This window comes from Coturnix japonica, chromosome 2 (assembly GCF_054131305.1).
Source record: "Coturnix japonica strain WE chromosome 2, WE-NBRP24, whole genome shotgun sequence".
Lineage (NCBI taxonomy): Eukaryota > Metazoa > Chordata > Aves > Galliformes > Phasianidae > Coturnix > Coturnix japonica.
The window spans coordinates 22,554,745-22,578,531 of NC_140664.1; the positions used below are offsets into that span (position 1 = coordinate 22,554,745).

Here is a 23,787-nt window from a genome sequence, read left to right on the forward strand (position 1 = left end):
TTCCTATTGCAAAGCCAGTGCTGTCCTGTAAACTGCACATGGTCCTGAGTACTCAAAAGGCACTGCAAAACCTTCCAAAGAGGCAATCCTCCTAAATTAGGTAACTACATTTCTAGCAGTCTCCTGGTAAGACCTCTCACAAAGATGGGGCTCTGAAAGATTCAGCAACCAACCACATAGCACGGCAGTAGCACAAACATTCCAGTTAACTGTCTGCTAGACTATTACATTGTACCATATTTGCCTGGGATTATGTGTAATCCAAACAGTAAAAACATAATGAAAACACAGCTTGCCTAAAGCAATGTAAGCCATAAAAAATCCTGCAGAAACTTGCTGGAAAGGTGGTTGAGTCACCATACCTGACTGTGTTTAAAAACCGTTTGGATGTGGTGCTCAGAGACATGACTTAGCAGAGGGTTGTTAGACCTCAGGTCGTATGGTGAGGTTGTGATTGGATGTGATGATCTTGAAGGTCTTTCCCAACATGAGCAATTTTCTGATTCCATGATTCTATGAAATGAAGAAAAAGACAAATACTGAATTTGGTAAGCATTGAAACTGACTAGCAGAAAAGCGCACAGCCCCTGAGCAACAGCCCATCTCCCCTCAGACCATCTGGTGCAAAGATCTCAAGGCAATGGCTGAAGATTTCCTAGTGCCAGGGGTAGCTTTCCTCGTGAATGTAACAGTAAAAGACCACACAGCCCCCCAGTATCAAGAGATGGTGGGAGATAGGAGAGAGCAATTCCTTTCTCCTGGCAAGGGTGAGGTCATCTCTGAGCCTCTTTTAAGTCTCATAATTAGGCCTACAGAGTAAAAGAAAAAAACACCATTAAACATCATCTTAGAAAAGATAAGGCTTGATTCAGGAATACAATTTAAATTTCACTGTGAAGAATTGCTTTGGTTTCCCAGATTTTCTATAGTATTGAAGAGCATCGAACTAATCTCACCTTCCTTGGGGTTCTTTCCTGGTGGCACTAGAATGCCAGCCCTCTACTACAGCCTTTTGTGCATTTGTAGAGATAACATACTGATGGACTCCTACAGGCTGTACCCCCATGGCAGTAGCTGCAGCCTCACTCTCTCTGCCCTTGGCATCTGCTGGACTGTAAGGAGCTGTGCTGGATGGAGCTGTGTTGAACATCCATGTGGTCCTTGAAGGAAGTGAGCTGCAAAGTTAAGAAAGAAATGCTTTGATGGCCTCAAGTATCTTACAGGATAGCAGGATGTGGCAAAGCATGGCTGCATGGACTGCGGGCAACATAATTCTGAGGAATCTGTTATTGAATGTTGCCATCTTCTCAGCATGCTGCTTCTTGGAAAGCTAGAGGTGAGATTCTATGGGAATAAAATAGGTAAAAAAGGGGATAAATTAGGCCCCAGGCTCACTAGTCAGAAGGCTAAAACAAGGAATATGCTATAATCCAAATTTAGAAGTGGTTCACCATTTTTCAATTTATATTAAAACATGTTTCACATTCTTAAAATAGTTTGGAAAATTCTGTCTGATGCATGAGAAATATGTGTTAATATAATGTTGCATGTGAAAAACAGGAATGCATCATATAAATTCCTATGGTTTGCCATAATGGCTATAGAAGTCAAGGACAACATAAGGAATACACTTCACAGAGTCACAGAATCATAGTTTTTGGAATAGACCTCTGGAGATCATTGAGTCCAGCCTCCCTGTGAAGCAGAATCCCTACAATAGGAAAGTGTCCAGGTGGGATCTGAATTTCTCTGGAGAAGATGATCCCATAACCTCTCTAGGTAGCCTGTTCCAGTGCTCTGTCACCCTCACAGTAAAGATTTTTATCTCACATTCAGATGGAACTTTTCCATCTGTGTTCCAGTTTGTGCCCACTGCCCCTAGTCACGTTGTTGGAAACTGCTGAAGAGTCTGGCCACATCCACTTGAATCCTGACCTTTAGATATTAGATTCCCACTCTGTGTTCTCTCAGCTCAGTAGTCCCTGGTCTCTCATCCTTTTCTCACAATGGAGGTGCTCCAGGCCCTTAATCATTTTTTTTGGCCCTGTGCTGAACTCTCTCCAGCAGTTCCCTGCCTTTCTCAAACTGTGGAGACCAGACCTGGACACAGTACTCCAGATGTGGCCTCACCCAGGTAAGCAATACACTGTTCAGTAGTATTATGAAAATATTTTGAAAATAACACATTCCTCAACCCATGGCAAGCCACATGTGCAGGCAATTACACACAACTTGAAGCTGCCTTCCTGAGCAAAGTGCTATTCAGCAAATGCAAATTCTGCCACAGTCCAAACCAGGCAACAATACTGTTCCAGTTTTTCTGTCCTGTTTATGTGTCTCAAGTAAGCCTGGAAATCTTATCTAAGTTATCTGGGTAAAAGATTTGCTGGAGAAAGAAGTTTTCCTGAAGTACTGGTTTCCCACGATCAAGTTATCTATCTGTGCATCTGTCACCATTAAGACTAACATGAGCAAGACTCTGTACAGACAGAAGTATTTGTCTTTGTTCAGTATTCACATCACCTATATCCTTTTTCTCTTATGAAAGGATGTAGTGCTCACGTAGGATATTCTGATTTGAAAATACTTAGATATGGGTGTCTCTTACTGTCTGCTCATCAAAATTCAAGTTTGAGATGCTTCAAGCCATGATGACCTGTTTTTGTGTTTTTCTCTTCCTTCATTGGAGCTTTTGGTTGAACCTTGCTGTTTCTTGCTTTTTATTTGGGGATAATTTAGATTGAGTTGCTTTTATAAGTGGTGTGTTTGATTTCCACACATCTTGAGAAACCCTTGGGATGTTACATCTAGATTCTCTTCAGAGACTGAAGGCAGATGTCTGGTAGTCATAACTAGACAGTCTCAGAAAGCCTACATGCAAAATATATTAATTAAAAGCTTCTGATGAACACCTATGAACAACAAATGCTTTCAAAGAAAATCATATTCACTTAGATTCTGGGTTAAGTTTCCAGCTGGCTTCACTGTAGCTTCCTTGACTTCTGCTGGATATGAATCTGGCTCTTTTTTTTTTTTTTTGTAATAAGAACTTCAAGTAGCTCCAGCCAAAATGAATGACAAGGTTTATGCTTCTTGGTGAAGTAATTCATTAATTAGTGTGGATATATGCATATTACCACACATATAATTTCGGAAAATATGAAGAACTTTGTCCTTGTATAAAGCCCTCTAGAGTCATTGCAAAAATTTGCATGGAATTCATTGGGTTATGGATCACATCCTGTATATATCTGCATTTTTAGACCTTTTCTAGTGCTTTCTTTTCCAATGGAAATTAATAGCTTCTTGGAATTGAAATGACCAGTTTCCGATTTAGTTTTGCATAAGAAGCAGAGTCCAGCAGGATTAAATATGAATGGTGGCTTGGTAATTCATTAATCATGAAAATATGATGAGCAGTTAGTTATATAAGTGGTTATTTTTGCATGGAAATGTCTGCTACTTTTATGTCTGTGCAGAATCACTTCAAGTGCAGAAGTGAGAACACACAAACCCATTCATTTCAATATACTATTTTAGACAGAATGCACAATGACACATAAATGCTCCGTAGACAATACTGATTTTGTAGCTGTTAGCACAATGATAGGCCATTGCATCCAAGTATCCCACCTGCACATGATTATACATGTTCCTGGTCAGATGAAGCTGTGTATTATCAAAGTTTCTATGAGATTTTTCCAAATCATCTTGGTCACAAGTGACCTATGCAAAATATTATATTCAGATAACTTTTGAAAATGTAAATATTACATCTCGTTTTCACTTAAAAGTCTGAGAAGTCATCTGAGAAAGGTTGGGCTGGCCCCAAATAACACTGAATTGTTCCCTAGCATGCAGCTGCAGACTTCTGGGTCAGTGGTAAGTAACAAGGACAAGGTTTGATGCGCCATTTGAAAATGGTGCACAGCAAGGAGGAAATCAACATAAAATGCAAGTCAAAGGACTGTTGAAATACTCAGTTTCCATTTGAGCATGCTGTTGGAAGCTGAAATTCTGCACTGAACTTAGTAATTCAATACGCTTGGCAAATACAAGAGGTTGCCTCATTGGCACAGATCTCTTCTGTGTAAAAATGATGGAAATGCCAATTCCGCCTTTGTCTCCTTCCAGTGTCCTTGCGTCACTAGCACCCTGTTGTCTTTCCCAGGTAAAAGGATAGTCCCAGGCTCAATTCACTGTACTTCCGCTGTCATGGCCAGGACCCTGCCAGGTACTTGCACTTGTTAAAAAGAAAAAAAAAGAAAAAGCCTCATGAATGCTCTGTTTTCTTGTCATCATTGTTACTTTTTTGAAGTGCATTAGCATGAGATTTTTCTTTACAAGGCAAGGTGTAGCAGCACAGAAGTTTCAGGATCTGGTTCCCACTGAAGCCTACTTCTCTGAGAAAGAAAGCTGTTCCTGAAAAAGTGAGATCATCGGCATAGCCATGATTTTTTTTATTTCTTTTTCTCTTTCACAAGGCAACACACAAAAACAGACTGAAAGGAAATATTTAATATTAGTGTAGCCATTTTGAAAGTGCATAAAGGCATTTGTGGCTGTTAAGTTCTTGTAAACAGTCATCACTAACACAAACATTTTGAACTAAAGAGATGAATTGTCAAATATTGTCCCTTTCATCTTACCTGTGTTTTGTTCAGCAGATCACAAAACATAGATCTACATGATATATCTCCTTGAAGAGCCAAACAGCAGCAAGAGAATGAGTAAAAGCTGCGCATAACAGGTGGAGAAACAGGAGAATGGAAAGACGAAGGGAAACAAGTACAAGGTCTCATGATTACTTAATTGCTATGCCCACATCTTGTTCCACAATGCATACAAGATTTCAGCTACCCAATCTACTGAAATCTCTCTCAGGACATGTCAGACTTTAACTAAGCATCCTCCTCTCATCCTGCTGGGTTATCCATCCCCCTTGGCTTTTTGCCATCTTCTGTTATGCATTATTCCAATTTTGGTCCTCACATTACGTATGAGACTTAACATACTACTGTCTTACTGTTGCACATGTCAATTACTTAACGCAAGGAGATTCCCAAGCTTCCCAGCTGTTCTTATCCCCTGTCTTAACAGTACTATCTACGGTATTTGGTAATGTTCTGTCAGTCAACTCTCTTGGCCATTCAACTCTGCTAACTCAGTGTAGAATGTGAGGGACACTGTAGGAGAAAGAAAGGCAGGTTCAGCATCTAAAAGCACCCAAGTAATCCTAAAGACTGAAATGGCCTATCCCAAAAGGAACCTAATAGTTATTACTGGTCCAACACCATGCTATTCTGCGATAGAAGGAAGATCTTTGGTAAGTTACTCCATATACTCACACCAAACTACTGCTAGAGGAGGGTAAGACTTCAAAGCTGGTGTACCAAAAGAGCTCTCTTAGCATTCAGAAGTGGCTGTGGTAGTGTCTCTCACATCTCTGCAGTGAGAAAGAGTGAGCTTATGTGATATTCCATTCCTACCTGCTAGTATGAAATTAGGACCAAATATTTAAATATACCATCTCCATTCACAGGCTACAGAGACAAAAATGGCGTGACCAAAACAGATTCCTTGCACTCCACACACTGTTCCATGTGTTTTTTTCTTGCACTGGGACATCCTGCAGGGGTCGGACACCCAAGACTTTCCCAGATGTAAGCCCAATGGCTCAACAGGGACATCCTGCTCAATCACCATCTCATGGGCACACTCTACCATTGTGAGGAGCCCACAACAACTTCTCTCTCTGCCCGGGAGCCCCAAACAAGCAGCCTTCACCTCGCATTGAGAGGCAGCTGCCCGGGGGCAGGGATGACTGGTGAGGACCCGGGGCCCCAGCCGCCGGCGGGAGACTCCGGCTACCCCCGAGCAGGGCGGGAGGCCGCTCCGAGGCCCGCGGAGAGGGAGGGGAGGGCCGGGGGGGAGTGGCCGTGCCGGGCCAGCTTCATAAATAGCCCTCGGCGGGGCGGCGGCGGGAGGAGCCCTCGGAGCCTTCGCCGCCGCAGCCGCCGTCGTCGTCGCAGCTCCGGCCGCGGGCAGAGTCAGCACCGCGGACAGCGCCCCCGCTGAGCCCCTCCGCACCCCCATCATGACGGCGGAGACGCACCTGCAGTGCGTGGAGATCTCGGCCGCCCAGTTCTTCGAGATCTGGCACCACTACGACTCCGACGGTGACTCCTTTCCCCTTCCCGGGGTGGCTGGGGGGAAGGGGGGGCGGCTGGAGGGGGGTATGAGATGGGGAGGCTGGGGGTCACACCACTCCCTGGCCCCCATCCCGCAGCCGGCACGGCCGCACCGCTGGGGTTGAGGTCGGGAGAGCAGTGCGGGAGCAGCTCCGCTGGGAGAACACGGGATAGAGGCATCCCTGGAAGCGCTGAAGAGTGAAGAGAGTTTGGAGGGAGTGGTGACACCAAGCGTAACTCTTTTCGTTGTAGGCAATGGGTACATGGATGGGAAAGAGCTACAAAACTTCATCCAGGAGCTGCAGCAGGCACGGAAGAAGGCAGGCTTGGTAAGTTATGCTTTTGCCCCACTTTTTCCATCTCCTCTGGGAGGGAAGAGTTTTCTTGAGCAAACTCCAGTGCCTCGGTTCCTTTTGTTTCTTATTGCCTTAACACGTCTCATGCACTAGCCTCACGAGGCAGAGAAGTAGATGGGTTAGAAATAAGCAGGTTTTAAATGAAACATTCCTCTGCTTTGGAAAGGTGGTGTCAGGGGTGTCCATTCAGCTGGTGAGCAGGTCTTGTTCACATCTCACCAGGCTGTGAGCTGGTATTGCTCAAAGGGCTTAACTAGAAAAGTCAGAAATGCATGGACATTATCCTTTTTTCATGGGAGGACTCCATCCTATTGCAACCTGATCCAGATACACACTGATACTTAAAAATAAATAAATTTCTTTTAAAAGGGAAAGTAAATAGAAAAGAAAACCTAACTCTTCAAGTTAGTTGGGCTCTTTTAATTTAGTGCTTAATGGACAGTACGGGCTGAAATGCATTCCTGCCCCTTGGTGGTCAGTAAATAGATCTGCAGATGACTGCTAAACATTTTTTGCCCTTTGCCAGTGTTGCACACCAGGAATAGGAGCACCAAATCCTGGTAGTTTAGATTGCTAACAGAGACAGCATCGTTTTTGACAGTCTTGTCAAAGCAATTCTATGCATGAGCTATTAATGTTTTAATTACAAAATTCCTCCAAACTATACCCACTTGGGAAAATAGAGAGTGCAGAGAGGAAGAGAGATGGAGAAAGAGAGGGGAATGATTCCATAAAAAGATCTGGATTTAAATATAAGTGAATCTTTTTAACAAATAAATTATGGGTAATCAGTATCTAAAACAGGCTACTTAGCACCAAATTCAAATATATAACATTACCAAGTCTATTCAAGTCAGTCCATGCTAAAATACTTCTGAATAACAGAAGGGTAAAAAAATAGCCAATTAGCATGTGTGCATGGTGAAAATAAATTATTATTTTATATTAAAAAAAAACCAACAAACACAACCCTCTAAATTGAGCGATAACCTTTCAATAACTTACCTTAATATTGCTTTGTATTTTAGAAGCAAGTGAAAAAACCAACAATCACATGCTTAAATTTTGTGGAAAATCTTCTTGTGGTTCTCTTCTCAGTAATTCTATGAGTGCAGACTTCACACACTTGAAAATCTGTCTCCCAGCAATGCCTCATTTCTACAGTCTTACTACCAGTGAATTCTTACAGCAATTGCTGTAGATACTAATTTTCATGAGTGTTAATAAGTACAGACTAAAATTTCAAAAAGCCTCAAAAAACCATACAGAAAATTGGTTTTCACAGGGAATAGGTGTTTTGTTTGTTGGTTTTTGGTTTTTTTTTTTCACACAGAAAAACTAAGATATTTCAATAGAAAACATCTCTTTTCCATAGAGAAGTGCAGGAAACTTATGTTTATTTGTTCGAAAGAAGATGCTAAATCTTGTTTATATTTAGTATCAATGGCATTCTCAGTAGAAATGCTGAAAATATTTAGGAATTTAAAAAATGAATTAAAAGCCTGAAGGAAAAATTCTAGTTACTTCAAAATCAGACTAATTTCACTCTCAAAAGTAGTGTGCATCTCTCAAAAATAGAGCTTGCTTAAAGTGACAGTGAAGAACTTTGCAGAACTGTTCTTATCTGCTACATTTCATAACTCATTCTGTTTTTTGAGTAACCTCTCCCTATATCTCACACTCTATTTTAAAAATTCTCAGGTGCTTAATTAAGCTTTCTTTTGCCATTTCTCTGAATCAAGCCTCATTTTGGAATGTTCTTTTGAAAAGAGCAATTCACAGTAGCAACATCAAATTTAGTACACGGTTTATTGTCTCTGCTTCATAGACGTTACCTTGATCTCTGAAGTCTTTTTCTGGATTATGGGTATATGTCATTTTAGGTTTCAAATCTAAGCTGATTCTTGGATTTGAAGGTTCATTTGCCAAACAAGCATCTCATTAGTGCATCTCTTTCTTGTGGGATGCTAATTAAGTAGCTTTAAATTTCTTTTGCCAGAAGGGACACATTGAGAAACTAGTGTAGGTTATATGTCATTTCCTTGTCTGTCCTTCCCTTAACACACCAAAGCTTCTTTGTCATCATTAACTTCTGTATTTCAAGTCACTTTCCTGCTCACTATTTTTGAAATATTCAATTATGCATTCTTCATAGCTGGATTTTACATCAGTCATGCCATATGCATTAAAGAATCACATTGATTCTGTCATTGAATAGGATGGTTTAACATTTCCAAGTATTATTCCCAGCTACAGAGAGCTGTTCTAATTATATTCTAATTCTAATCTTTTTATTAATCCACTCAGTAAGCCTGTACTACTTTCGCAGTTGCTTTTTCTAAGATGGAGCAATAGTATGCAATTTGATTGATATTACTCCCTTTGCTGGAACTGCCAATGTTCCAGAGGATAGATGTGTACTAGGTTTAAGGGATTGGGCTTCTCTTTGGTCACACTGTGTGTTTTCTTTTCATGCACTGTGGTAGCTGGTGATTTGATCTGACATACTTATTTTGAAAGAACCGACACTTTTTAAAGATAAAACCTGTATAATATATAGACAGAGCTTCCATTTGCTGTGCCCTACTTTTTATGCAATACCTTCTCTAAGTGTGCCAGTTATGAGAAGTACTTGTGGAGTGTGAGTGACACAGAAATCAATACAGGGTTGATGAGTTGATCTTGGAAAGTTTCTCCACATCTGTTAACTCACTTTCTCTACATATACAGATGAGGACAGTATTTCTCAATATTTCAATATTAATTTCAATATTTAATAGACATTTATGAATGCTGTTATGTAAGAGCCTCTGTAGTGCCATCTATCCTTACATTTCAAAAATCATTCCAAAACAGAGCTGTTTTTTCTACAGCTCCTCTTGGTTGAGTAAGTGACTCTTAAGCCTTAGGAGAGAAGATGAAGGTGTGAAGGGCTGTTTTCTTAATTTCAAGCATTAAGCAACTACACTTAGTTATGTTCAAACACATTTTTTGACTGAACACGTATCTGAATAACACGACTTGTCAGCTACCTCAAAAGCAGCTGAAATGAGTACCAAAAAAAAAAAGGAAAAAGACTCTTTCTGGACTATGTACTAGAGGACAAGCACAAACATCCTGTTTCATTTAGCCTCTAAGCAGCTATGCCTTCTGTTTGGCACTGTGGAGGTGATACTAGAAGAATTAGCAAAACATTTAACAAGGACTAATTAAAATCTGGGTGTCTAAATTCTCCATTCCAACTGCTAAGCAAACTTATGCCCACTTTGGGATCATTAGATGAGAGGTGACATTGAACTGCATTGTATTAATAACTACATCTCTAATTAAAGCTGTGGCAAATTACTAACCTGCCATGGATGACTTTGACATAAATAGGATACTAGGCCATGATTGCATCATCAGAAAGAACTGACATTTAAGTTAGCTTTTGAAGTTGAAATTTGGGACAAACTTCAACAGACTTTGTACAGCTGAGAGTCCCTGTGTCTCCAGTGAGAAATTCACATAGGTCCTATATAATCATAACTATTAGAGCAACTGAAATTTTATTTTTTAACAACAGCTATGTCTTCATCTATAAGCACAGAATTTTCAGTTATTTTACTATAGCTGTAGCCCTGATTCTTGCTGCATGGTTTTACTAGCTCAGACTGATAAGAAATACAAGTGAAAATAGAAGTTTAATCAGTAGTGAAAGTTGATGGCAGCTCATTGCAAGGCAAAGCAAGTCCAGTGAAATTGCCAAATCAGATGTTTAAAATATTCATCCTGATGCTGGCACCTTTGCTGTAGCTTAGGCTGACGACAGCCTTTGAGTACAAATAGATAGTAGGAGCCATAATTTATACAAGAAATAAACAATTATGCTGGATTTACTATGTCAGATTTAAGGTGCTGCTCAAAGTTGTCTCTCTCCCAAACCTCTCTTTCTAAATTACAGCAGTGACATTTGGATTCTATTTTCATGATTACTAAATACTAAACAGTGAGGAATACGATATTCTGATTAGTTCTTTTAGGGCTAAAAAAGCATCCATTATTTGGGTAAAAAAAGCTCAAAGATGTGGAAAGGCCATATTGATATTCAGAGCTATTGCACTGAAATGTTCCTTACTGAGGAGGATTTTGTGCTGTCTTCAAGTTTGTAATTTAATACTGAAAACTGAGAAAACTGATTAATAATTGCCCATGAACTTCACTGTCATCCTCTTAAACAAATGAACTGTTACATGTATCTTTCAACACATCTGTCTTCTCAATTTCTTTATTCTGTAAACTAAAATAAGAGTTCTAAGTATCTAGAAACCAGTCACTCACCTTGACTATAATATCACCCCTTAGGAAGTAAAATTTACCACAATGATTTTATCCATCCAAAAAAAATTATTCAATTTCACTTCAACTTGAGGCATCCAGATACAATTAAGTTTGAATATTTCATCAAATGTGGTAAATTTATTGACAACTAATAGAATATTAAAGTACTTTGCATGTGTTTCTCTGCATCTGAAAAATATTGATTCTCCCATTGTAACTTCACAGGACTTAACACCCGAAATGAAAGCCTTTGTGGAACAGTATGGCAAGGCTACTGATGGAAAAATAGGAATCGTTGAGGTAAGATAGTCGCCCTATAATGACTAACGCATTTACTTATAGAAAATGCATTTAGCACAGAACAGTATGGGCATATTTGTAAATAGTTTGGATTTTTAGCAAAACAGAAAATTTCTCTGAGAATCCTTGGTGGTTTTTTTCACTAATGATTTTTTTGTTTTCTTACCCAAAAGCAAAATATTCCTTATCCTTTGCCAGATATTTAACTACACTTCGTTTAACTTTGCATGTTTGATTCAGTATAAATAAACGTCAACAGCAATTTAGTTTTCCTTTAAAGCAGCTTAAGGCTCTATTTTAGGAATCTAAATTGTGGAGGGTAAATATGATTTATTTCTACATATGATTTTGAACTAACACTCTCACCGCTCCTGTGGTTAGGTAACTTGAAAGTGAATGTAATTGGGCAGTCACTATGTGTAGTCAATGCACAATGCAGTGTGGCAAAATAAGATGTTAGTCATGGCAAACAAACAAAATTTTAGAAGTAGTTGTGATCCAGCCTTTTCTTTAACTAAACCTGAGGCAGAATATTCCCATTCCTTCCTACAGTTTCTAAAAAGGACAAAGATGCAGTCAGCCAACCTTTTCTACACTTAACCGACTCTCAACAATTGTATAGTTTAGATGACTTTCTAGGAAGTAGAGAACCACTGTATTTTCTCATGCTTTCATTGTCCAAAAATCAGAAAGGAGAGTTCATTGGGTTACAGCTTGAGTAATGACTATTTCAAGTCTAAATCTACTACTCATGTCACACTGAGTGCAGTAAGACTGCAGTTTTATTATAAAATGTGATTATTATTATTTTTTTTGATAGAATGAAATATGATCTAGAGCTAATAAAGAAACAACTGGAAGCAAGCCAGATCTGCAAAATTTCTACAGTGACCAACCTTGGGTCAGTAGCTATTTTTAAAATAGGAGACAGAATAGGGCCTGTAAAACTCAGTTGGATGTATCACTATTGATATAATACATCATTTCTGGATATCATCTTTTCTCCTCAGTCATGTGTCTGAATTGAAAATACTTGTTTATATGAAAACATAGGTATGACTAAATGATGGAAACACAGTTTCTTTTACTTTTGGTTACAAGTGATTTTAAAAAGCATCTTTTGACAACACTTAGCACTACAAATTATTTTTGCGCTACCAACTGCTCACCCGTTTATTATTGAACAATCCCATTTAATTTAGTACTTTTGAATTGTGTAATAGCAAGCATTATGCAAGAAGAATGAGTAGACAGTGCCTGCAGTGACTGTTGTTCTTTACTTAGGGAAGACTGAGAGTTTTGCCTTTCAAGTTCTATTTCTGATTGTACTATTGACTTAATGCGTAAAGGTGAGCAAATCCCACAGGGCCTAATACGGTAAGGTGCTTACCACCTCCAGTGAGCTGCCAAGCATACTCAGCATCCACTGAAGCCACTGAATAATGACAGCACTCAGTTTAGTGACTGAAGGGACTCTCTCTCCTAATATAGCAGTTTCCTAACCCAATATCTATATTTTATTTCACTGACATCAGCATGAAGCTTGATTTGGAAAGTGCTGATGGGACTCAGCCTAAGTTTTACATGCAGTACAATATTAAAGTTGGTATTTGGACTTGATTCTCCTTTCTTATAAATAAGAATGCCCAGCAATTCCAGATTGCTCCTATTTACATAATACAATAAACACTTCTTCTGAATTAAAAATGTATGAATGTTGTTATATATATATAAACAACATTCATACATAATTATATACATCTATACACATATATATAATGTATACATATATACATCTATATATGTATACATATACATATATATGTATAGGCATTTGGATTCCCACCCATCAGACTGGATACCCCAGCACATGAAGGAAAATGTCTTTCACATGATGAGTTTTGTGGGCTGAGATCAAGAGGACACCTGGGTGGCTTCGTAGCGGGAAGAGTGGATTTTAAGTTTAGTGTTCAGATTAAATGTCAGCTTTGTCTTTGGAAGCACGCTATACTTTGTCCTCTAGGTCTTAGCCAGCATCCACAAGCTAAATGCAGAGCCAAACCTCTATACTTGTTTATTATTTTGTAAGAGACCTTTCTTTCACCTTCTGTATTCATTCAGGTCAATGCTTAGATTAAAATGTAGATGTGGAACATGAATTTTTGAGACTCAGTAATTCCACATTCACATCCTTTGACACTTGCTTCAGCCATAAAATAATGGTTTACGACCATAAAATATTATTTTTACTCCCCGTCTCCTTTATAGGATTTTGACACGAAAATTCACTGAATTATATTAAAGGAATCTTAGTTACCAATATTTATTAAAAGAATGATTTCTAGAAAATAGTTCTTATATTGTCTTAATTACTAGATTATTTTTGTCTGCTAGGTAATCTATAAAGATCTACCTCAGCCTACACCTGAATAGAGAGAGCAAAGTCAATCTTGGGCTTTGCTGTTGATCTCTCTTACAAAAGCAGTGGAGTGCACAGAAGAACTAATTGCTGTTTCTACCACGTGTAGGAACTCGTAGCACTCTTACTCAGGCACACTCACAGTATGTCCCTCCTCACAAAGAAGTCAAGCAGCAGATTCCCATCTTTCCTCTCCATAGCAGTGACTAGAAAGATCCCTATCCCTTAGCAGTTGATGCAAAAGCTAGGAGAACTGGACTTCTCTTTAGTTTGTGTTATGCTAAAAGGCATGAAAGAAGGAAGGCAGGAAAGACTTTTGACAGGAACCTGAGCTAATATTGGATATTGAGCTACTGCACCTTTGTAGTGTAAAAGCCTGTGCTTTTCCTCTGAGCGTGACCTACAAAGGGCAGGAGGTGCAGTTTAAAATATGGCAATTTTCTTCCAGAAGTAATACGAGTCTGTGCCTTGTAGCCAGATTGGTATTTCTAGTAAGCTGTTCATGATTCTTTGGAAAGGTCCCATTGTCATAAGCAGTCTCTTTCCAAAACTGTGTGTTTTTATAAGTTCTTCCATTCAGTGTTTGCTGTTGAGCAGCACTGCCGATTTACTCCATAAGTCAGAGCTTCTCATGGGAGAAATATGGAAAATTTTCCATAAATTAGTACTAAATTCCACACATTTAGCTTTTACACCCATATGAATACATATCCATTATTTGCTTATGAATACTTATCCATTATTTGCTATTTATAACAGAGTAGATTTCAAAAGCTGCTGACAAAAACACATTGTTTAAGTTGATTAGGTTTGCTGTTCCGCCATTTAGCAAAAGCACTCAAAACACTCTGATGTGCTTGGCGGTCTGTAATCAATGTCTCTGTTCTGCAGGAAGAGTACTTTGATGTGTGTTTGCAGTTGTACAAGCACTCAATGAATATGACTGACTTCTTGAACAGATAATTTTAGAGAAACTAGAGATCTGTTTCCATATCCTTGTTGCCTATGGAGTGAGAGGGAGAGCTGAAGTCACCTGCAGCACCGTGGGAACCCCCCAAAAAACCTGAGCAGTTGGGTGATAGCACTGAATGAGGCAATAGCAGAACAAGAAATCTGAGTGTGTGAAATGAATGCACAGAAACATGAATGTGAATACAAATATAAGATGGGGCTACAGGAAGTCTGCAGATGTCATTTTTCATAAAGAATGAAGCTGAGAAATCTTACTTTCCCTGTTTTCTCTTCCTCGTAAGCACAGCTGGTCTATTCTTCAAGTTAAAATTTTCTCTAATCAAAACATATTTCATACATTTTAAGCACAGAAAAAGAAATATTGGGCTTTTGTTAAAAACAAATCATGATTTTACTTTAAATTATATAGCACGCTCTTCATCTTCTACATTTGTCACTTGCCAAAATTGAGTTATAGTAAATGAACATTTTCAAAAATCAGTACAATAATGTCTGATTTTAAAAAAGCCTTTTGTAACACAGAGGCATTGGAAAAAAAACACCCTTGATTCTGTGGGGCTAAAAGTCATTTTGATGTCCTTCTGATATTTGTAGCTCTTCTTGAACACATTTCTGTACCTGACAAATGACGACTGGTAGCCATCCCCTTGCCCTACCAACTTTCATGTACTCTCTTTTATTCCTGTTTATTTTTCTGCTCTCCTTATGCATGTATTCCTGCCTTTTTTTCCTCATACTCAGAATGTAGTAGTATTCTTTCTCATTTTCTTAATTTTCATGGTCCTTCACACATTAAACATTTTTGTTTCATGCTTTCCCTTTCACAGTGATTCTGAGGCGTTCACCACAGATCCTGACTATGGATAGGTCGATTTTTTTCTCCTTATTCCTTCAGTAAACTGCTATTTCACTGCCTTATCTCACACCTCATTTCTGTTTGAGGTGGATGAATATGAAAATGCTGTGAGCCAGAAGCCTTTTGGAGGTATCATCCTGATGATTGGGATTATGGGTTCTTGTGCGGCTACATTAGGACAGTAGGACCACAAAGAACTTCACAACCTTTTAAATGTGTCGTACTCATTCAAAAGCTCATCTGGCCTAATGGAAAATCAGAATTTAATTTCTTTTTTTAAATCCATCACAGCTTGCTCAGGTGTTGCCGACGGAAGAGAATTTCCTGTTGTTCTTTAGGTGCCAGCAGCTAAAGTCAAGTGAAGACTTCATGCAGGTACCCTGTGAAAATTTTCCTTCTGTAAAATCATCCTAAGATCTGATTGCTGTAAATTCATTATCAAATTATCTGATTGCAGACATGGAGAAAATATGACAGTGACCACAGTGGCTTCATTGATTCTGAGGAACTTAAGGTAAGCTGATACTTATGAGTGTGCACAAAATGTGATTCAAGATTGGATTACAGACACTGGATCTGTTTGTTCATACCCACTGGTACATATTTTTGCATTTCAGACACGACTGAAAGCAATATGATTAGCTGGTGTTTTTGTCACCAGTAAATCGTTTAAAGTGCATCTCTAATCTGATAAATGTTTCCAAAAATGTGTTTTAATTCAGATGAATATTTGTCTCAAGTGACTTTAGATGGCTGATGCTCTCACTGAGAAGTAGGAAAGATGATTTCTGCCCCTGGAAACCAGACAGTCCTGTATAAGACACACTGCTCTTCTTAGAGGCTGTTTAGGGTAGAGATCTGGTTTTCCGATGTTGTTTGTTTTGTGGGTTTTTTTGTGTTTTTTTTTTCTCTGTTTTTGGTCTTTTTTTTTCCCCCTAAGGGCATCATTACTATTAATCATTATGCTACTGGGCAGCTTGTGCTCTCTCAAGTATCATAGAACTTGTTCAGTTTCCACTGTGCCTACTGTTAACACAGCTGGAATTGTCTTCCCCATGCTCAGCTAACTTGGTGGGAGTTAGCTATCAGTTTTGAAATGCACAAAAAGGGCAGAATCATTCCATTCGTCACCTCAGTCTTACAGAATTAACAAAACTCGAAACTAGAATGATTTAACCAAGTCTTGAACATAACAGGAATTTGTAGATGCTGAATCACAGAGTCACAGTATCACAGAATGGCTGAAGCTGGCAGGGCCCTCTGGGCCATCTCTCCCACCCATGCTCCAGCAGGGACACTCACAGCAGGGGGCCTAGGCCCATGGCCAGGTGACTTCTCAAGGTCTCCAAGGAGGAGACCCCACAGCCTCTGGACAGCCTGTGCCAGTGCTCTGGCACTGCACAGTACAGCAGTGCTGCCTGCTGCTCAGAGGGAGCCCCTGTGCTCCAGTTTGTGCCCACTGTCTCTTGTCTTCTTTGCACCTTCCCTTCAGGTTTTTATAGACACTGATGAGATTCCCCTGAGCCTCCATCTTCAGGCAGAATAATTTGATCTCTCTCAGCTGTCCATATAGTCATTGTCATATAGGCAAGCTGTCCATATACAGCAGACTCTGAGTAGAAAGGAGCATTTTTCCACAGTTCAGTTGCTGTAGCTTATATTCAGAGGAATCAAAACCATTAATAGAAAGAGACCTAGCAGTGTTTATCCAACTAGTTTGTACTATTGTGTTCAGTTTATTCCTTTTCTCTTCCTCTTTGAATTTGATATCTGTATGGCATTAGCCAAGGAATTCCCCTCAAGGTAGCCTGCAGACAGACAAGCCCATTCTGCTGCTGCCTGCTCACAGCATACTGGTGTATCAGTATGTTGCCAACTGCTAAAACTTAAAATAGACTTTAAAAGGCAGGGCTGATGTAGGGACAGTTGAAGAATTAAGAATTTTTAACTGGATCCCTAATGGTCCTATCTCTAATATGCTATGAGATCTCAGAGAAACAGAGAAACAAGTCTCCAAATATAAGACATAAATGAGAAGTTTAAGTTTTAGAAATAACTGGTATTTTTTGCCAAGCCCAAACATTTTAAATATTTACTATGTAAGGATTAATGATTAATCATTGATCTTTGTAAAATTGTTTTGATGTTGGTATCCAAGTTTTCCAAGGAGTCTCAAGGTTAATTAGTTTAATTTACTGATAGATCGGATTAGGAAGAAGTATGTTTAAGCGCCAAGCCATTTCTTCCACATTCGCATTACAACAAATGTCATACATTGTATAATGCTTTATGAAAGTGTGTATTATAGTTGAAATTATCATAAATAAACTGTTACAGACCTAACTGTTAATTGCTATGCCTTTTCTTACTATTTTGAACTGCAACAATAAAAATTAATGTGGGAGAAAAGTAGTATTTCCCATTACTTCATTAATTTGAAGTTAGCAAGTCAAGCATTTTATACTACAGATAAAAATTCACCTGTTACACTCTCTTTATTTTAACAGAGTTTCTTGAAAGATTTATTACAGAAAGCAAATAAGCAGATTGAAGACTCAAAGCTAACAGAATATACGGAAATAATGGTAAGATTATATAAAGGCATATTTCATCAATACTGTGTTCATCTTCAGCTGCTGGAAGGTTCCAAATTACTTGGGCCCCACTAAGTCATAATCAGGCAAATCAGGCTGCTGTGTCATTGCAGATGACATATCATTCAGATATGACATCAAGTACTGCAAGTACTTCTGTAGTTGTGCAGTTTTCAGTGCTGCTACAAAAATGCTCAAAGACTTTGAACCTTCTAGGTGCTTATTAAACAGTAGATCCTGTCGCAGTGTGGTACAAAGAATGTTCCTGTTTTACTTCCCCATTCCATTAAGGGTAAAACCAAAGTCTTCAGAGTTCATAGGAGAAAAACCATGCTTGTCATAAGATTAATTACATCCCTGGCCTTAAATCAGTTTTTTCCTTGGGGCATTCCTTCTATCCACCACTATTGTGCTGCATGGTATAGACCACTATTAGTATCATCTGAAGGGAAATTTCAAGATGAAAAAGACTCAGAACTCTTGTTCGCATGAAATTTCTAACACTGCACTTTTGTTTTCCTGTTTTGGTTTCATCCCAAAATATTTTTAGCCATCAAAAACATGCTGGCTAAATACACAAGTGCTCAAAGTGGCCTGAAGTCTGAGAACGGTTGTTCAAGACTTGTTTCTTTCCTGACAGACGTCTGCTGGTTTGTTGTACTAGTACAAGCCATTTACCTAAATTTACATTTAGTAAGTGTCACTGTTTATTCCCTGGTGAAGATAAAACACATTTCCCATTCATTTAAGGAGCTTTTGGACCTTTGTATTTAAGTACCTCTTCAGAGAGACACATTGACAAAGAATTAAGAGCAATAAGAAAGAACTTTTAAAGCCAATTCTTCCGTAATCTCCCCAGATACTCAGAACTAAGACTAATGGAAAACATACAGCATCCAGAAGCTGCAGGCAGGCACAGCCACCTACTAACAACCTATCAAAATAATTGACATTACAGCTCCCACTGTTTACTTCCTCCAAATGTAACTCCTTCATGTGAAATGCATGCAAAGCAGATGCTTTTATACAAGGAAGGGAGGTGTTAGAAGGAACCAGGGTGTTAGGCAGAAATGAATGTTTATAGAATTGGTCTCTTTTTCTGTTCTCTATTGCCATTTATCGTACATTAGAAAAATGAAAACAAGTCTTCTTTCATGGCATTATTTCTGTATTTGAAAGGATGTACACTTACCTCAGTACACTATTCAACTTTTCCTCTTATCTAAAAATTACATCTGGAATTACTGTGATTGAAAATGATGGGATGAGTGTGGGTGGTGGTGTTTGTTTTCAATACCATGACTAAAAATGTTTTGTACAGTTTGCTGCTTTTGTGTCTCTTATACAGCAAAGGCAAAATACTATTTGAAAGTAGAAAAATTGATCTGTATAGATGGAAAAAAATGGGAGAGGAAGTTCCATGAAAAAATCTCCAGCTATTTCTAATAACAAATATATGCAGCAGGAACTCATCTTTTCAAGGGCTGAATGGAAAGCACTCTAAACCAATATTATGATTAAGAGCAATTAGCTTCTTTACTGTGTTAAGTAATTGCAATTAATAATATAAAGATATCTCCTCTTCCAGCTCAGGATGTTTGATGCAAACAATGACGGAAAGTTGGAGCTTACTGAACTGGCCAGGTATGCCTCTTGTCTCCTTTCACAGCAAATATCACACACCAATTACAGTAAATATGTTGACCTTTGCTTTTTGTCTCCAAAGGCTACTCCCAGTACAGGAAAATTTTCTTATTAAATTTCAGGTAAGAATATTCATTGTCTTATGGTTAAACTGTTAGTATTACACATACTCAGTGACATAAATGGATTCTTTCTTTTCCTTTTGGTGTTTAGGGTGTCAAAATGTGTGCAAAAGAGTTCAACAAAGCCTTTGAGATGTATGATCAAGTAAGTCTTTAGAAAGCCTTTTTATTAACTGATTAGTCTGATGGCACTTATTTTCTGAATTTGTGGAAAACCTCTGAAAAGGAGAATAAATGCCTGATATTCTCTTTAATGTTATATTTCAGGATGGCAATGGATATATAGATGAAAATGAACTTGATGCACTACTGAAGGATCTCTGTGAAAAGAACAAAAAGGTAATCCTAGAGGGCTTTCTTCCCCTTAGAGATTAGATTTAATTTGGATTTTAAGGACACTTTAATCCACTCAATTAAGATAAATATAGAACTCCTAAGTCATAATTCCTGAAGTCAAGGCACAACTAAAAATCTTGGCAGAAGTCATAGCAGTGTAAAGCCTTAACTAAGGGAATTGTGATTACACAGCAACACTGTCAAAACCTTGCTTATGAGGCATCAGCTCTCAGCACTCCCACATGTGCCTATAACACGGATCATGTAAATATACAACAACATTTTCCATGTGTTACTGTTAGAAAGGCTAAGAACCTCCTTTTTTTTTCTTCTTTTTTTCTTTTTTCCCCTCCTTTTTTTCTGCCATTGGCAGCAAACCTGTTCATGCTGGTAACTAAACAGGATTATAAAGCATTATCTGTTCTTTAAATAGGAATTAGACATTAACAACCTTGCAACATACAAGAAAAGCATCATGGCCTTGTCTGATGGAGGAAAGCTTTACCGAGCAGAACTGGCTCTCATTCTCTGTGCTGAGGAAAATTAAAACTCTTCTCTCATGTCCACTTAACTAGTGATGTATTCTATCTACACAATAACTGTGCACTATAAGGGAGTAGGCTGTATTTTTAAATTGCATATAGAAAATTAGCCAGGATGTGTGGCACATTCCTTTAAGTTCATTTCTATACTGTTTGTAATGTACAGTTTTTGTAACAATGAGATTGATAAAGAGAATGTCTATGTTTGGGCCAGTCTGTATATTCAAAAGAAACTAAAACATGTTGGGGTTGGATTTTTTTTTTCCTTTAGCTTTTTTTTGGCTCTTTTTTTTTTCTTTTATTTTTTGCTTTCATGAACATGCCTGAAAAAATATTACACCTGCCGATGTTGTTGTGGTCATCATATCCTTTGACACTTGCAACATTTTTCCTTGTTGAACTACGTAAGAAAAGGCCTAGAAATCTCTCCCCCACTTACAACTACACGTTTGGGTTTTTTTGTTGGTTTTTTTTTGTTTGTTTGTTTGTTTGTTTGGGTTGGTTTTATTTGTTTGTTCATTTGTTTTAATGTACAATACAAATTCTGAAGAAATGTGATTTAGGTTGGAATAGGAAAAAGAAGTAGGCATGTCTACACTTCAAGAAGTTACCAAGAAATATTTCCAGCAGTCAAACCACCCACTTACAGGTCTGTGCTGTCTGTAGTTTTTCAACTACTCTTCTCACTATGAACTCAAAGTATATAGAGGAAGCATTTATCTGGGATAGATCTCCACGCAGTAGTTGACAAAAATATACTGTTTTCAATCTTGCTGTTTAACTTTACTGAATTAAAACATAGGCACTTCAGAAACAAATGCCTTTAATCTGTCTTGGAATCCTGGCTAAATGACAGGTAGCATAGTTAATACACAGATTAACATATGACATTATAAGTGTACCTTTCATGACTATTGCTGTGTCAGAGAATATGACAATCCATTTTCTAAACTATTTTCACATTTTGCAGGTTATATTATTCTAGTAAACTGCTGTTTTTACATCATATTCTGTGTAATCTATAATTAAATTTAATATCCTAAGACTATTGTTGTCTACTTTGTCTATCTCCTGGATGTTCTTTTCTGTACCATATAAAGGAAAAAAAACAATTATTTTGAAAAAGTTGTGCCTCCTTGGATCTTACACTGAGTTATTAATCTCTAATAATACTAATAAAAGTTAACACTAAAATAAACACAAGACCTAGTGAAGATTTTATAACAGTTTAGTAATTCAGTTTACCAGTGTTCTGCTTTTTATTAAGCTAGAGAGGTATTTTTGTAAATGTGAGATATAATATGGAACAAGCTCTTTCTTCTTCCTTTTATTTATTTTTTTCTTTTTAATTAATTATTATTGGGTTTTTTTTTCTTTTTTTCTTTTTTTCTTTTTTTTCTTTCTTTTGGTCTGGCTGTTTTATTTCACACCATTTTTGTACCAACACCTCCATGAACATCCAGGCCATTGCACTCAGTATACACTGATGTAGAAAGGAAATTGGGCTGTGTCTTAAAGTCATTAAATCTGTATTGCTTCCATACACAGAAAGCTGTTTCAGAAGCAGGTTAGAAGATTAGCTTTATATAACTTCTCAAATGCATCTCTTACTTAACAAGCAGAAGGAAATGCATTTTATTTGAAATGTATCTCATGCAGTGAGGCTTAGATCCTTCAAGATTATTTTGGCACTGAAATCCCACTGAAATTAATCCATGACCTCAGGTGAACTCAGGCAACTAAATGCCATTTCAGAAACAGCCTTATGGCCCCAGGCTCCCTCAGCCTTGGCTGTGGCATGTAATGGAGTGCAGGATGGGGCCTTGCTGAAGAAAGGCACAAAAACTGAAGTAAGATTAATTTAGCTCATTCCCATGGCTTTACTCCCACTCCACACATTGATTTAACTTCTCACCTGCTTGTTCGCTCTATGCAATGTGAAATACAATTGTGTATGTAAAGTGAAGGAATAGCGAATAGATTATCTGCCTATCAGTACAATAAATGATTGATATTGTTCCTCTTGTGCAGCTGAAACCCTGGATTTTGACTTATTTTAACATTTTAACACTTAAGAAAAAAAAATTGTATGCAAAATATGATGTAACACGACTGTTTGCTAAAATCACTACAGTGGAAGATAAGGTATGTAAAGTGTTTTGACAAAAAGTCATCACAGAATCTGACATATGCCTTCCTGAGCATGAGCAAAGTTACTTGTCAAAGGCATGTTCTGAAGTTATGCTGCCCTGACCACTGTTGGTAATTTTCTCCCTCCATACAACAGTTCTCAGCTACCTGCAGAGCAATGTTTCTTCCAGTATCTTCTCATGAATAAAACTTGAATTAAAAGATAATGATTCAACTACACCATTCTAAAAAAAAAAAAAAAAAAAAAAAATTAAAAAAAAAAGTCTATTATATCAATGAAAAGCTAAATTTATGACAAATAATTCAGCTAAGTCAAAGCTGCTGTAAGATCTCCATATTTTCAAATCTCTTCAGTGCTCTTGGACAGAGCTCTTAGAACTGCTAGGGTTGGGGCTGAACAAGGGTCAATAAGAGAGGTGATGTTGAGGAAGACTGCAAGCTTCTTTTTTTTGGCAGGCATTCAGTGAAACAGATTTTCTAATCATTTTACAGTGGAAGGCAACAAAAGTTTCCTAATTCTCAAAGAAGACAAAAATCCAGCATCTATTTGGCCCTTTTAAAAACCTTTGACATTATAAATGCCCCATCTGCTAATGTAAACCTTAGCAGTATCCAGACATCCCACTGGTGCACCTCAGGGAGTCTCACTTGATTGCAAGTCATCAGCTACTGACGTTTTGATGTAAATCACTGCCCGTTATAGAGAAGACCAAGAGAAGTTTCACTGATGATTTTAACAAGAGCAAACACAGGCTTTGAAGCAAGCAATTTAGCCTTCATCCTCTGCTTCACATTTCTATCCTGAACAGATCATGTTCACAGCATCACTACTGCGGTCTAATCACCACAGATCTCAAATTAGGAAATCACATATTTTTTTCAAAGAATACACTGGCAAGCTTCAGAAAGTTCTGAGCAGCATATTGTGTACTGTGGACATGTCAAATAGAGATCAGAGCCAGCGGCACTTTTGCACCAAATGAA

The 23,787-nt window shown here is 38.1% G+C and overlaps 1 protein-coding gene across 1 annotated transcript; it reads left to right on the top strand.

Annotated features, from left to right (window-relative positions):
• Positions 1 to 5,982: 5,982 nt before the first annotated feature.
• Positions 5,983 to 22,689, top strand: CALB1 (calbindin 1). Its single transcript, XM_015855985.3, has 11 exons — positions 5,983 to 6,179; positions 6,444 to 6,520; positions 11,093 to 11,167; positions 15,706 to 15,789; positions 15,872 to 15,928; positions 17,922 to 17,999; positions 19,597 to 19,652; positions 19,735 to 19,774; positions 19,866 to 19,919; positions 20,042 to 20,113; positions 20,544 to 22,689. The coding sequence occupies exons 1-11, from the start codon at positions 6,098 to 6,100 to the stop codon at positions 20,655 to 20,657; spliced, it is 789 nt and encodes a 262-aa protein (XP_015711471.1). The 5' UTR covers positions 5,983 to 6,097; the 3' UTR covers positions 20,658 to 22,689.
• Positions 22,690 to 23,787: the final 1,098 nt, after the last annotated feature.

What these genes read in the sequence shown, in the direction of transcription:
- CALB1 (XM_015855985.3), top strand. Translation starts at nt 6,098, where the DNA reads ATGACGGCGGAGACGCACCTGCAGTGCGTGGAGATCTCGGCCGCCCAG. An exon ending in GAGCTTACTGAACTGGCCAG is followed by an intron (nt 19,653 to 19,734) that starts GTATGCCTCTTG and finishes TTGTCTCCAAAG; the next exon opens with GCTACTCCCAGTACAGGAAA. An exon ending in ATTTTCTTATTAAATTTCAG is followed by an intron (nt 19,775 to 19,865) that starts GTAAGAATATTC and finishes TTTGGTGTTTAG; the next exon opens with GGTGTCAAAATGTGTGCAAA.